The sequence below is a fragment of the Brachyistius frenatus genome, unplaced genomic scaffold, assembly GCF_029030835.1.
Source record: "Brachyistius frenatus isolate BFR_SWC_R1_liver_20210118 unplaced genomic scaffold, ASM2903083v1 Contig_20, whole genome shotgun sequence".
Classification (NCBI taxonomy): Eukaryota; Metazoa; Chordata; class Actinopteri; family Embiotocidae; genus Brachyistius; species Brachyistius frenatus.
In genome coordinates this window covers 1-15,506 of record NW_027210619.1, presented here as the reverse complement: position 1 = coordinate 15,506, position 15,506 = coordinate 1, and the positions used below count along the sequence as shown (strand labels likewise).

At 37.3% G+C, this 15,506-nt stretch overlaps 1 protein-coding gene across 3 annotated transcripts; it reads right to left on the bottom strand.

Annotated features, from left to right (window-relative positions):
* Positions 1 to 356: 356 nt before the first annotated feature.
* On the bottom strand, positions 357 to 3,041 carry LOC138619277 (poliovirus receptor homolog). 3 transcript variants are annotated; one of them, XM_069695591.1, is made up of 8 exons: positions 2,991 to 3,041; positions 2,621 to 2,657; positions 2,447 to 2,519; positions 1,690 to 2,034; positions 1,226 to 1,328; positions 844 to 878; positions 708 to 763; positions 357 to 566 (listed from the first exon to the last, which is right to left on the bottom strand). In XM_069695591.1, exons 3-8 carry the CDS (start codon positions 2,508 to 2,510, stop codon positions 435 to 437), a joined length of 735 nt encoding a protein of 244 aa, XP_069551692.1. In that variant the 5' UTR covers positions 2,511 to 2,519; positions 2,621 to 2,657; positions 2,991 to 3,041; the 3' UTR covers positions 357 to 434. The 3 variants fall into 3 exon arrangements, with proteins under 3 accessions (XP_069551692.1, XP_069551691.1, XP_069551694.1); XM_069695590.1 differs by lacking the exon at positions 2,991 to 3,041 and having other exon boundaries at positions 2,621 to 2,808; XM_069695593.1 differs by lacking the exon at positions 2,991 to 3,041 and having other exon boundaries at positions 1,690 to 2,031; positions 2,621 to 2,808.
* Between the last annotated feature and the right edge of the window lie 12,465 nt (positions 3,042 to 15,506).

The window sequence follows — 15,506 nt, the reverse complement described above, 5'->3', positions numbered from 1 at the left end:
TTATGAACACTGTCACAATTTAGCTCCAGCCTGTATTACTGTAAGAGCAGAGGGCATGCAGGAGCTACAAAGGTTAGGTTGTATTTTTAGGGGCAGGTGATGGGATCAAGTCAGGATATGCGGATTTCACCAAATGACAATACAGTGAACCCTCGCTATAACGCGGTTCATCTTTCACGGTCTCGCTACTTCACGGATTTGCATCGTGCATTGAAATCACATTACAACTATATGTAACGTAGATATATTTAATGTCCAGTTCTATCTATTTCAATTGTAAAATAAAGGTTACTACTTCACGGATTTTGCCTGTCACGGTTTCTATTTGGAACGTAACCCCCGCGAAAAACGAGGGTTCACTGTACCACGATTACAGTAATTGTGAGTTTTTTTGCACATAAAAAGAACATCATGCCTTCTACATACATGAAGTCTCATGTGGGCCGCTGACACGAAACTAGGACCTCAGAGTACGTGACATCATCAGCGTGTGCCATCTTCCTGTGTCTGTCATTGGAAGGAGGAGTAGCCTTTCTAGATGGCTTGACGTCAGAGTAGACCACATCCTGAGTAAGAGAGAGTTTTGATGAAAGCTATCTTGTATAATCATTACCATCATTTCTTTCTTATTACAACAACAACTGAATGAACTTAAACTTATTTAACTGAAATTCGGAAATGTAGCTTGAAACCAGCTCTGAGCTCACCTCCTCTGTTACAATAATAGATGGCCTGGCCACATCTATCACTGGACCGGCTGCATCTGAAAGACACACAAGCTCATAGGTACTGAAATGGCAAAAGATAATCAAGCGTTTAGAAGTAATGCGTTATTCATCTCACCGATGAAGACACGATGCCTGCCCGAAGAATCACGTCTGAGTAAAAGAATCAAAAGATTAGTTTTCCTGCCCGCGATGAGCTAATTTAGAAGAGAAACTGGTTTTGGAATTATCGTTTAATGTGGTATTTTTTTTTAATTTTTTTTTTTTTTAATAAATAATTATTTAGTTTGTGAAATGCCACAAAACATTAAAGAAAAAAAAGCCTATACCTAAGAGGATAGTCAAGATGACTTAACATTAACCTTACTTTAACATTAGACTCAGTCTTCACCCAGAAAATTATTGATTTACTTTATGGGAACTTGCTTTCCCGTCCCTAAACTGTAATTGCGTCAACAGATTATATCACAACAACATGAATACAACTAACACAAACCTACCTTCTGAAGAAGATGAGGTAAGCCATGGCTGCCATGATCACTAACAGCAGCACCATAGCAGTCACAATGGCAGAAACCATCCCTGCTGATAATTGTTTCTGTTCTGGGAGAAGACATCATGACTAATTAACCGTGTGTATGCGCTGAACCTCAGAGAGGTCACATAAAATTATACTGAGTTAACGATGTTCATTTAACTGTCTGTCAAATTCATAGTATTTAAAAGGTGCAGCAAATGATCATTATCCTAGTATAATTGGTACAGTGCAGAGACATACAACACCGTACAATCATCTTAAACTTATATGATACTTTTGTTTAAGTTTCTGATGTACTTCAAATTTAATTTCATACTTAACAGTGAACACTGTATTTAAACAGAATCATTTGTGTTGGCTCAGGAATCAAATTCATTTTGAAGATTGTAAATAATTTAAAAAACACTTTGTAAAACACTTTCTTACCTTGAACAACAAGGGTGGTGTTTTTTGTCAATGAACCACTGGGAAAGGTGGTCAGGCTGCAGGTGTAGGACCCTGCATCTTCCATTTGCACATCCCTAATTGTTAGTGATTGTCCTGAAATCTCCACTCTCTCCTTCAGACGAGATTCAGGAATATGATCTCCATGCGTGCTGTCAGAAAGTATAACTTGTTTTTTTTTTTTTCCTGGCTGCAGCAGATCCCACTGAACCTGAGTAATGTTGCTGACTTCTCTTCCTTGGATGAAGTGGCAGGGCAGGGTGACATCATGGCCGAGGTATCCAGTCACTTCAGGCAAGACATTGACTTGTTGTGCCACAAGAACTGCTAAATAAAAAATACATCATATGCCATGAAGGCAAGGTGAGGGGATAGACAGATGAAAATGGAAAATAAACATGGTTAGCAGGTATACATTTAAGTTGTTTTTTTTTGGCCATTGTTTGTAATTATTCCCTCCCCCCCTCACCCTCCCAACAGACACACACACATACTGTACAGTTTGCTATGTACAGTATTACCAGCACTTGATCACATCATCACTTTGTGTAATAGAAGAGCTATATACAAATATAGAACTCAACTTTAAGACATGTTTATAAATTGTTTAAAGCATAAGTTTCAAAAGTGAGTCATTTTAATTCACTTAAAGTTGGCTATTTCTAATAAATATAAACAGTAAACATTTTATAACCATTAAAAATACAAAATTGCCAAAGTAGAAAAGTATTTTTCTTACCCGGGAGTAATGGGAAGTAAATCAGCTTCAGCAGTGTGCAAGATGATCTGATGCAAGATTTCATTATGCGCAACTTCAGCCAGTGGACAGAAAAAAAAGAAAAAAAAGATGTTATAAACCACACATTGTTTTTGATTTTGTGTCAGCTTTCAAGTTAGCATCGAGGAAACTTACAGGGTTGCAAAAAGGCGGATCCGTAAAGTTTCTGGTTCTGAAGACAAAAAAATGCACTGTGGCAACAAGATATGAATCTCAAATTGTGCCAATGTGTGACAAAAAGAAAAAACGAGCGTTTGAAAAGAGGAACATAGTCTGAATGAACTTCTCAACTACACTAACACGGGAGTATGTTGTGTGTGTATCCTATTGTAAAACGTACCACAGCGCTGTAAAGCCACTGCCTTAAAGATGACAAAGATAAATAAACTTAAACAGGGCTGTAACTTGTAAACACAAACGGTTCTTCAAGCTTCGGTGTAGAAAACTGAACATCCAAAACCACAATTGCTCGACATAAGTAAATTAAGAAGATCAAATAATTTACCAATGAGAAAGAAGAGAGCAGGAGGTATTTTCCCATTTCTCAAAACCTTTACTAAGCATTAAAACTTTATCAAAAACCTCCCAGGGTGATTGTTTCTCTTCAGGGTTCAAGTCTGATTTACAAATTAGTTTTGTAGTTGTCGTGATTTCCGATGTCAGTTTACTCCTCTCTGCCCTTCGCTGCTTTTCATGTAGTTTACTTTGCAGCAGTGACCTCATGTGTTCAAATCAGGAGATGCATGAGAAGCAGCGATGTGCTGCATCATGCTGGCAGGTGAGAAAAAACACTGATCTTTCATTGTGGTTAAAATATTTCCAGTATCAATATTTTTGATGGGATGTAATTCAATAAAAATAAATGGACTGCATCCAAAATTGGACTAAAAAGCAAAGACCACTGTAAAATGTAATGAGGTATGAAAGTAATGTTACTTTCGCCCCCTTGAGCCATCAGCCATCTTGTCTTAGCCCCATATTTATGTGCAATAGCAAACATGACCTACACTAACAAGTCCATTCTTTGATTGACTTAATATTCTTACTGGAATTTCTTGAGATGTGTTGTTTTCTATGCCATAAAAGAAGCATTTGTGCAGTTCTGAAAATTATTTGATACTATGAATGTGTGATCATTTTAATCCTTCTGCTGCCCTTTAGATGAAAGACAAAAGTGTGGAGATGAAGACAAAAAAAGAGTGCATACTCACTATTGGAGGTGCAATTGCTTGTCCCTTCAGAGCAACATCATCACCTGAGTATATCAGCATTTGTGTGGAGGAGAGAATTGGCAAAACATTTTTACAAAAACACATATTGAACAATATAATTAATATCAAATATAACTTGTGCCTGGGTCAGCCACAATGCTCTCCATCCTCTTTCATTTTGTTTGAGAACTTTTAATAAACTTGCCAATCATTTTATCCACCTTCATTGGATGCTTGAACGGCTAAGTCTTTATGGTTAAATTAATACTTTTAAAATTTTTACCCAGCCACTAAATAAGTGCAGTGTGTGCTCTCCAGAGTTTCCTCTTATTATTAACCGACCCAATCATTCGTGGCTTTAAAGTGTTACATGATGGTCTCAATGCTGTTTGGCTTTATTGATCTATATTCAACTCTAATGTGGACAGTGATAAATAATCCCCAGCTTTATGGTTATTGATTTTTTTTTTTTTACTTTCCACCGATATTAAAGGAAGTTATAAGATGAGAGGGCCGTGCAGTGCCCTAAATTGTCTTGTTTTGTCTGCAGCATATTAGTCTAATAAATGTAGGTCAGCAGATGGCGTTCCTAGTATTGTTTTTGCTTCATTGTAATGCATCCATCTTCATGCCCAGTAGACAACAGCTGGAAATTAGAATTAAAGAGTCCACTGAGCCACAATACAATGAGGTGTCAGGGCAGACGAATTTTAGAGAACTTTACAATCAGTGGATAGACTGAAAGTGACAGCAGTGTCAGATGACACAGTGAAGACTAAAGCAGAAAGGTGTTGAATACAGATTTAGACTTGGATTTAGATTTAAGACTTTATTAATCCCACAGTGGGGACATTTTAGTCGTCACAGCAGCATAGTAACAGTTAGGAAAAAAAAAAGAAAAGGTGCACACAATAAGAAAATATTACAAATACGTGTACAATAAAATACGATAGATAAATAGATTTTTTTTTATTTTTTATGAAAAAGTAAGACCAATGAATAAATACATACACACACACAAACTATGTACACAATAAATAAATAAATACAACTTGAGATGTGTCAGGTGCTATGAAATGAAATACAGTACAATGTTATTTTAGGCTGGTGTTGAATAGTCTGACAGCACCACATGTACTCTTGTCAGTCAAAACTACAGCTCACTTCCCTCATCAACTTTAGCTAAGATGCTGGATGATAACAGTGTAAAAGAAAAGAGTGGAGCACACAGCAGAGCAGTGCATTAATTTGAAGCCTCTCACCAGCGACCTCATGTCAAGCCTCCTGAAGGAAGCTGCAGCTCAGAGAAGTGATTCTTAATCATGCACCAATCAGAGTCTAAATTAGAGTTATTCACTCAGGGATGCAAAGCTTTGCCTGTTTCAGTCGGTCGAAACCCAGCGTGTTGCCTGCATGTAAATTTCAGGTCTCTACACGGGTGTTGTTCTGTAACTGACCTCTATCAAAAAGTAAAATATTCTACGCTAATAATACTTTATTACAGCACACTGTCCTTTAATACAGTGAAAATAAAATGAAACCAAAGTGTCCCACTAAATAATTTTATACAAACCTTGATTTCACAACAATCGTATAGTACATTAAAGAAACTTTTTATGTAATACAAGAGGCCTTCTTCACATATGTAGTCATGCTACATTCCTGCATTTTTATTGGCTGGATTCTCAGTGGATTCTTTGGCTAAGTCTGTAAATATGTCACAGTACATTTACTATCATGTAGACAAACATACCAGTTGATCAAATACAATTAAAAAAAGCTTATTTCACCTAATATGAACTGTAATGACACAAACGTATTTATTCAGTTGTATAGCTCTAGTTTCTGATTAGATTTAGTGTCACATTTTATTGCAAAGATTAAACATACATTCATTCTTTATTATAATCTGACTACCCAAATGTTCCAGTATCTCTACAAATATTTTTTTAATTTAAGATTAAATTTAAGATATAAAAGAAGCTTAAATATCTTCTGTTAAGAAGAAAAGGTGAATTTGCACATTTATAACATGAAAACAAGTTTAGATTTATGACTGTGGCAATTAAAAATAACTTTGATTCCAGAACAAGAAAAGAAAGCAATGATTCTTCTTCTTTTAACCAGGTTGACCTGTCTTGCTACTGCCTAGTCTTATCTGTTAATTGTTAAAGTATATATTTTACAGCTGAGAAAAGCCACTGTTTTACATCGCTAAGCAGACACTAAATGAGAAAACATTAATGAATCCTATTGCTAATATGCCTTGAATTGAGGTGTAAGACCAGAGTCTTTCCACGTATCCAAAGAGAGTAATTTAATTGTAATTAATCCAAATGATTCTTTGAACTATAAAATATTACTGGAGGATGTTGTGTTTTCAATAATCTGCTTCCAAAATGTTGGCTAGTTTGTCAGTTAGGCTATTTAAAAGGTCCCTTCTTGATTTCAGCATTTAGCAATAAGCAGAAGAATACCCTGATATCAGGCTCCGGAGCTTTGCAAGTAAAACTGTGTAGTTATTGATATTTTTGTAATTGGAAAAAATCATCAAAACTGACATGAGTGCTGCTCATTGTTTTCCCAGTAAATATCAAATATCAATATAACAAGATGTTTTTAAAGACTTAGATCTTCAAAGTTTTTTCGATCCGACTTAAATATGCACAACCTAAAAGACATGGGAAGCATTGGTTGACAGAAGCTTTGATATTACACTTAAAAACACACTTTTATATAATAAAAACTACTTTTCAGTGTCGGATTTTCATCCTGGATAATCAAAGATGTGTGTTAAGGAGTGTCTCACAAGAAAGGGAAAAATCTGAACTAGTAAAATGGAATAATTTCCCAACAATAATACAATAATATACTATAAAAACTAAATATAACATATATATAATATTATCAAAATATTATCAAATATATATATAAAATATTATATACATATATAAAATATTATATATATATACACACACACATATATATAAAATATATATATAAAATATACATATAAAAAAAATATTATATATATATATATATGCTGTTACATTCAAAATTGAATATTTAATTGCGTCCGCACCTGCTACTTTTTCCACAGGTCTCAGGGAGTTTTCAATATTTAGGAGCTTATTATTCTCATTAATCACATTAATATCACTTTACTTGATGCTATTGACCCACCAGACTGCCAGCACAGCCACAGCCACACCACGAGAGGGCAGCATACTTCATCTTTGGACATGAAAACAGATTCATAGGATTTTATTTCTTTTTTCAGACTTTTTACAGCATGTTGAGAGATTTTCATCATTTTATTTGCACATATGTCAGTAGAAACATTGATATTTATTTTTTGTCAGCTAATAATTTGTATTTGTCCTTTCCTATTGTGAATGTGATGTCTCAGGCAGGCTTTGCTTGGCACAAACATTTGCTTTGACAAAACAATAAAACATATATATATATATTTGACTCAAACATGAACTGATCAGTCATTAGAGGTCAAAGGTCACTGACCTAACAAAACATGTTTGTGGCCATAGCTCAAGAATTCATGCACTGATTATGAAAGACATTCACGCAAATATTTAATTGGATCAGAGTTCAACTTCACTGTAAAATTATAGTGTTCTGCAAAAACATTTTCCTGGCCATTATTCAACATAACTCAGGAACAGAAGGGCAGATTGTGACCCGGGTGTCTATATTGAAAACTTGCAAAGTCATATAAACCATTTATAAATGGTAGACATATCACAAAATGGATTTCTGTAATTAAGTAATCATGAACTCCAAAACTCATCCTTAAATTGATAGAAAATAAATAATTAGCGGATATAATGACAGCTGCATCGATTGAAGTTGACTGCAGCAGCAAAACTGGTGTCTTTTTTTTTTCCGACTGGTTTTGAAGTTTCTCATTTTCAGATCTGCAAGCTAAGTAGGAAATGAAACACTTATTAACGTCACTCTTTTGAACACCTGTTTGCTATAATTTTTGGTAACTAAATATTTGCCTATAGCAGTTTTTTCAATTCCAAACCAGGTTTAATATTGTCCACAAAAAAAGGAACAATTGTGGGGTTCTTGCTTCTAATTGCATTGATCCCTGTCGGGAGAATCCTACAGATTATCACTCGACCTGTGTAGAGAACAACAAAGAAGTCAGACACAGAATCTTACTTTGTACAAAGGGCACCCTGCACAGCGCACACACGTCGCTATGACAGAGTCGCGCTGAACAGTTCCTTCTTCCTTTATTTATAGCAGAAGCTTATGTACAACATAGCTGAGCAGGGGCAGTCCCTGTTCATGGGAAAGTGATAACAGTTTGGAAGGAGGAATACAAAACAACGGTCTGTTGTGCGCAGGTGGGGGAGGCCGGAACTAACTATTCCAGCCTTGGAGATTGTGGGTTTGCTTCTCACGTTAGTTTAGTTTGTGAGTAACAGAACAATTTTCTCCTAACATTCCCTCCTGTTGTTACTCAGAAACATATGTACAATATAAACATGTATGACCTTTCATCTTTAATATTACATTCAGGCTTGTAACCAGTCCTATCGGCTTTCGGTTACACCTTCATCATTATTTCAGCAGATTAATCATACAAAGTCTTCAGCCTCCTCGTCAGAGCTGTCAGTCTGAGAGTCCTCCCCTTCGGATACGTCGTTGGTAGGCAGTGGGTGGTAGGGTGTCAATGCTGCCTGTATTTGTACTGCTACGAGACCTGTAACAGACTTCTTCATCATCGGAATAATGCAGCTAGTACAAACACAAAACAGGATTAGTATGAAAAGTACGGGTGTTAATGCGGTGAGTAGCTTTCCTCTCCAGTCTCCCCAGGAGAGCCAGCTCCACCAATCCCACCCTGACTCGGGTAGTACATCGTCCTTTTTCATCTGTTTTAATAAGTCATTTAGGTGCTCTACAGTGACAGTCATGTTACCTGTGATGTCGGGGATGTATGTACAACACTGTTCACCTATCACATGACAGAGGCCTCCTTGGGAGGCTAATAGGAGGTCAAGTGCCATTCTATGTTGTATCAGTGCGGCTCTAACTGCGGCCACCCATGGAGATAGTGCAGAGAAGCCGTCACTCACTATGGCGGTCAGATTTTCCAGTTGGACGTGTAGTTTATCTATGTTGTGTGCATTATTCACTGTTCCCCACCAGGGGAATAGTCCTGAGCCAAATTTGGTCCCTTCTGAGGTCATTTTAACATCGTCTTCGCCTGTGTCTCTTTTTACCCTATAATGTGGGTAATGGTGTGTGGAGTATGAAAGGTTTGAGTAGATGTTGAGAGTAGGTGTTAAGTATATTAGCGTACAAACTCCTGACCAATGTGGTGGCAATCTCTGCCACAATTGATTTCCACAGAGCCATAATGCTGCGGTGGGTGCTTCCCCTCCATCGTCAGATGGGCCATAGACTTGAGTATTATTTAGGGTTATTAGGTCTGGTTTGCCTGTAACGTTACATGTTGTTATATTCCATATTGTGCCGCAGGTTGCATTTATCGTAAGGTTACAATTTTTTGTTACACCTACTCTGATGTTGTCGATTCTGGGATTGTGTCTGGTGAAACAAAGATCTGCTGTTTTAGGTATGTGGTCGTCTGGTACAGTCATTACCGGTCGGTAAATGGATTCAAATACCTGGCCTGAATAATTCATTCTGACAAGTTGTCCGTTAAAGGTAGTACATTCTCCTTGTCCTGTTGTGTTCATCTTATACCACCCTGGAAATAACGTATCTCGTTTTCCGTTGCTGAATGCACTGTTGGATCTGGGAGATGTCTTGTGTGCTAGTCCGTACAGTATGCAAAACGACTCGGCCATTTTGTAGGGTTCGGGTTTAACTATGGCGGATTCACTTACTGTTTTTGGCATAACACTACACACATAACATGAGCTGTTGACCCGTCCTTCTTTTAGAATTCGAACTATGGAATTGTACCATGTGTTATGTCTGGCTTCGTGATTCGTCATGTGGGTTCTCCAGTCATAGTCAAATTCGCCTTTTCCTATTATATAGACAGTGTTGGCTTCTTTGTCTACTGGTGATGGTTTGAGATTGTTCGTGGTTGTTGTTGATCCTGTCTGGATTTTGCCCAGTGTGGATTTTTCTACTTTACAGAATGCTAGTTGCCAGCAGGGGTCATAACCTCTGGCCTATGGTGGGGGTTGCTTCATGATTTCCGAGCACTGAGAGTGCTAGGAGGAGTTTCAGAACTAACATTCTCGGGGCTGGTGTCTCCTGCAGGCGGTCACTTAGGGCTGGGTAGGCCCATTGGGGCCGTCAGCGTTGGTTTCTTCACTAGTTCACAGTACCAGATTCAATCTGTGCCCCCAGACTCTGCAGGCTTACCCTGTCAGATGTCCAGTAAGCTGTCCTGGGAATTCTCTAGTCTTTTCCACTAAGTGCTGCCTTCACCGCTTCCGTAACCAGTTTGCAAATGGTGTTAGTCCTTTGTCTCCTTTTGTTATTCTCATCCACATTTTTACTAAACATAGGCAGTCATTCCAAGACCTTCCTGTCTCTTCCATGGTTTTTCTTAGTCTTTGTTTTATTGTTCCATTCGTTCTTTCTACTAAACCTGCACTCTGCGGGTGGTATGCACAGTGGTTTTTTAGTTGTATTCCTAGAGTCTTGCTCATTTGTTTTATAAGTTCATTTACAAAATGTGTTCCATTGTCTGATCGTATTATTCTAGGTATTCCATATGTTGGAATATAGTGTGAGCATAGTTTTCGTGCTACACTGTTTGCATCGTTTCTTTTTAATGGGTATATTTCAACCCAGTTTGAGTATGCACATATTATTACCAGTGCATACCTTCCTTCATTTGAGTTGGATAATTCTATGAAGTCCATGTGTATTGTATGAAATGGATGGGTTGGTTTTGGGAATTGTCCTCGTTTTGGTCTTACATTTCCCTGTGAATTGTTTTTTAGGCATATCATGCATTTATTTACGAAAGTTTTTGCTGAGGTTTCGAAATTTATAGTATAGTAATATTTGTTTGTTAGTGTTACCATCCCTCCTGTTGAGACATGGGTATTCCCATGACTCACTAAACATGCTGCTTCATGAAGGGATTTTGGTAGTATTGGTTTCTTGTCAATATATAGTATGCCTTGTTGTTCTGTCTCCCAGTCATCGTCTGAGTTACTGGTATCTCCTGTATAACCCGGTCTGTATTTTTTCACATGGTTTTGTAACGAAACATTAGGGTAAATTTCCTTTACTTTTTGAGTTGACCTTTTTCTTGTACTTGGTGAGTGTCCTGTCACCTGTTTTGGACTCCAAGTCGACTTTCTCAAGGTTTTCCGTCTCGTCTCTGCCTCTAGTCTTCTCCTTTCTCTCTGTCTTTGTCTTTCCTCTCTCTCGTTGGCTCTCTGTCTTCTCGCTTCATGCTCTCTTTCTATCTGTGCTGTGAGATCCGTTTCTGCGGGTGGGTGTGGTGGAGCGGATGATCTGACTGCAGAATCATCGTCTTCTTTCACACCCACTGATAAAGCAGACGCGGTTCTTCCCTTTTTATTTACTTTCTTCTGTTTCCTCTCTTGTCTCTGTGTGTCTCTTCTCTTACTTTCTGTCAACCATTTTTCACTGAAGTTGTACTCGTCATGTCTCCGTTGTCTCCTTTTTTTGTTTGTAGTCTGGCTTATTTCGGTTTTTAATTGGACCTGTAAGCCTAGAACCTCTTTTGTGTCTAGTCGTCCCTTGAAGTCGAACTTTTTGTTCCATTTAATCGCAATTTTGCCGGCTCCTGGACATTGTTTTTCCATAAATTGTCCATCTGGAGTGCTCTCCTTGGTACTTTTACCTCCCATTTTCTATATTGTCTACGTCTATTTTGAACATTAATTCACGTCCTATGTCTTCTGGTATCAGGGCTTTAAATGCATGTACGATATCACGTAGGTCCTTTGGTATATAGTGGTAATATACTTCAGTTATCGGTTTATCGTTGTTTTCAAAAAAAAAAAAAATTTTCTTCTTTATTTCCTAAGTCTGTTTCAACACGTACGATGAATAAAATATTGTAAGACATTCAGTTATCACAAAAATTTCTCACACATGAGGTTAGTCTGAGTGAAGTTATTCTACCAAGCTTCTACACTGACTAATACAGTGCGGGTAGAGCTTACTCAGGTCGCCGTGTGTACTTCATTTTTGTGACATAAAACAATAAATCTTGAGAATTAGGTGTGATTTTCTATATCACTGAAAATACCTTAATTCTCTTCTCCCTTATCTCTCTCCCTGAACAGAAATTTACTTTATTCTGTTTCTAGTAAGAAATTACTTTATCTTACTTTAGTAAGAAATTACTTTATCTTACTTTTTAGAGATTTCCTTATCTCAATCTTCTCCCTTATCTCTCTCCCTGAACAGAAATTTACTTTATTCTGTTTCTAGTAAGAAATTACTTTATCTTACTTTAGTAAGAAATTACTTTATCTTACTTTTTAGAGATTTCCTTATCTCTATCTTCTCCCTTATCACTCTCCCTGAACAGAAATTTACTTTATTCTGTTTCTAGTAAGAAATTACTTTATCTTACTTTCTTAGTAAGAAATTACTTTATCTTACTTCTTAGAGATTTCCTTATCTCTATCCTGTACTTTATGTGTCATATACTCACTTAGTTGTCTCTTTTTGTTCGGATGATCAGTCAGGGTGGTCCGAGGATCCGGTTCTAATCCTGGCCTTGACTGAATTCACAGTCTAAGGTCTTTATCGGTCACTCTAGTGACCGGCCGTCGACGGACTGCAGGTCGGAGTCCTCCCGTCAACCTCCCCGTCTGATCATCCGGCTCGAAGGACCAAGATTATGTCGGGAGAATCCTACAGATTATCACTCGACCTGTGTAGAGAACAACAAAGAAGTCAGACACAGAATCTTACTTTGTACAAAGGGCACCCTGCACAGCGCACACACGTCGCTATGACAGAGTCGCGCTGAACAGTTCCTTCTTCCTTTATTTATAGCAGAAGCTTATGTACAACATAGCTGAGCAGGGGCAGTCCCTGTTCATGGGAAAGTGATAACAGTTTGGAAGGAGGAATACAAAACAACGGTCTGTTGTGCGCAGGTGGGGGAGGCCGGAACTACCTGTTCCAGCCTTGGAGATTGTGGGTTTGCTTCTCACGTTAGTTTAGTTTGTGAGTAACAGAACAATTTTCTCCTAACAATCCCTTTTTACTCAACCAAAATAAAGAGTTCAAAACTCACCGTAAAGGAAGAGATTGTTGAGTTTATATTCTCCTGTCATATATCTCTGGCATGTCCTCATAAATATGTTCGGCTTGTTCTAGGAAAAAAAATAATATCTTCATCAATGTTCAAATATTTATTGTAAAATTATTTTTTCTTCATTTCCTCTTTGTTGAATGTGTAGGATGAAGTAATATCAGACACATACTCACCAGTCTTACCTGAATCTTGTTTATTTTTGATGTTGATTCTACATATTAGAAATACAGCATTGTTTAAAGATGGCCATGCAACAAGATGCTACTCAAAACTTAAACATTAATCTTTTGCAGTTGGTTTTAACTTTTTAAAACTCAAATTATAAGATTTGATTCAAGTTATAGTGTTAATAATACATTAATGAAAGTTCTTGTGATGAATCTTTGAAATGTTATCTATATAATAAATAATTATTGTTTGGAATGTAGTCTAAAATCAGTGACCCATCAATATATAAAAAAAATATAAATGTCTGTCTGTTGATATTATGTGAGCAGTTTTTTCACTTACCTTTTTTTGAAGATATAGTAGCCTCCAGCTGCTCCTGCAAAAGCAACTATCAAACATGTGATTACTATTCCAGCGATGGCTCCACCTGAGAGACCTCCAGGCTCTTTACAGTTTGACATAAAACAGAAGACAAAAATGAACAATTAACCTTACAACATTAGTTGTTGTATAAACTCAAAAACCATGAATAATAAGTTAAGTTTATATCATTGTGAATGGGAATTTACAGTGATATAAAGTAAATGAAATAAACCAAAAAAATGGGCAACTAGGTCTAAAATCTTAATGAAAAAAGAGGTAGACTTGCTCTTGATCCACAGGTATATATGCTGTTGGAACAAGTTTAAACTGCTCACCACGTTTGAAGAATCTAAATTAAAATGAACTCCTTAATCTGTTTACAAATGCTCGAACTAGTTAAATATTGATGTGACAATGTTGGTTTTGGTCGTTGCTGTCATGACAACAATGGCAGCAAAGGGTTACTTCACAAAAGCTTTACAGCAGACTTCAAAATAAATGTTTTCCTCAACTTTTTCTTTAAATGCAGACATCTGCGGCCCACTCAAAATGCCCTTCTGACCCACTTTTGGGTCACGATTCCCCAGTTGGGAACCACTGGTTTAGCACGTTTCTTATACAAAGGGCATGATTTACTAAGATCTCTATTAAAGGTTACTAAATTGTGTGTTCCTTCCAAAAGTTTGCACCCGTTTTGCGGATGATTTACTAAAAGTAATTGCGTCTCATGAGCTTAAACTCCATCTTCCGTGTTTAGTTGGTAGGAAAGATCTGTAGGGAAAAACTTCAGGAAGCCTTCTACTCTTTAAATTATTCATGGTAATACTATACACAGACCACAATATCCAAGAGTATGAACAATATCTTCAATCTAGGTACCTGTTACAGACAGTTGATGCACCACCAATGATTCTCTCTCCGTTACACTATTCCGTGCTTTACAGGTGTAGTTGCCGCTGTCAGAAAGTTCCACCTCGTCTTTAAAGAACTCAGCTGAATTGTTGTTTATCACTTTCCCATTCAACATCCAGGTGTAAGTGGCAGACGGCACGGACTCAGAGGAGCAAATCATTTTGATGTTGTCTTTCACGTATATCTCACTTTGACCTGTGATTTGAACATTTTCTGGTCCATCTGAAAAAAGGAGAAATATTTTTTACAGCACACAAATAATGTTTTTTTTTATCCCAGTCCACTGCCTGAACAAAACAACAAAATGTTTCAGTAACCTATTGTCATTTATGGCTCAATATTTTGTCAAACTATGAGAGAACAGGAAATGTAAACTCAAGATCATGTTACTTACATTTAACAACCAGTTGGTAGCTAGCTTCATCGCTGCTGACTGGGTTGCTGATTTTACAGAAATATTCTCCACTGTCTGTTTTATTCAGAGTGAGAAAAGACAACACTGTGTTGTTGTCGTAAAGTATAAAGTTGTCATCCCAGATCCCGTCAGATTCATGCTTCACTCTCCACTCTCTGGTAAAGATAGAGGCGGCAGCATCACAGGTTAAGTTGACAGAAGTCCCCTCAACTGTCAGGTTTGTTGATGGTGTGACTGAAGCTCCTGATATTCTCTCTGTTGGTAAAAGATAAAGGGTGTTGCAATGAAAAAAATCCAGAACAGAAACTAAACACTGATACATAACCCTTGTTTAAGTTAGCAAACAGTCTCCTATTTAGGCTACACATCTGATACGTACCGTTCTGAGACACATTTACAACATTCACTCTCCTTTCAGCTGTTCTGGGCTCTACAAACCAGTGTCCATGTGCAATCGCTAAATTGGTCCATAGCACTAAACCTGTTAGTTTCACAAGAACAGTTTAAATTCTTGGAGATTCCTACTTTTGAGACTAGGTTTTTGAAGAAGGAAGTCATGTGACGGAGTAGAAAGTCTGCAAGTAGGTCGAAGGTGGTTAGAAGAATCAAACACAAACTTTCACCCAGAAGACTGGTGTTATGAGTCCAAGAGAAAGCAAGTGACATATTCAACTTAGAGAT

Coding starts and splice junctions, on each gene's coding strand:
- LOC138619277 (XM_069695591.1), bottom strand. CDS start 2,510: ATGAAATCTTGCATCAGATCATCTTGCACACTGCTGAAGCTGATTTAC. Junction 879..1,225: donor TACCTCATCTTCTTCAGAAG/GTAGGTTTGTGT, acceptor TCTTTTACTCAG/ACGTGATTCTTCGGGCAGGC. Junction 764..843: donor CAGGCATCGTGTCTTCATCG/GTGAGATGAATA, acceptor TGTGTCTTTCAG/ATGCAGCCGGTCCAGTGATA.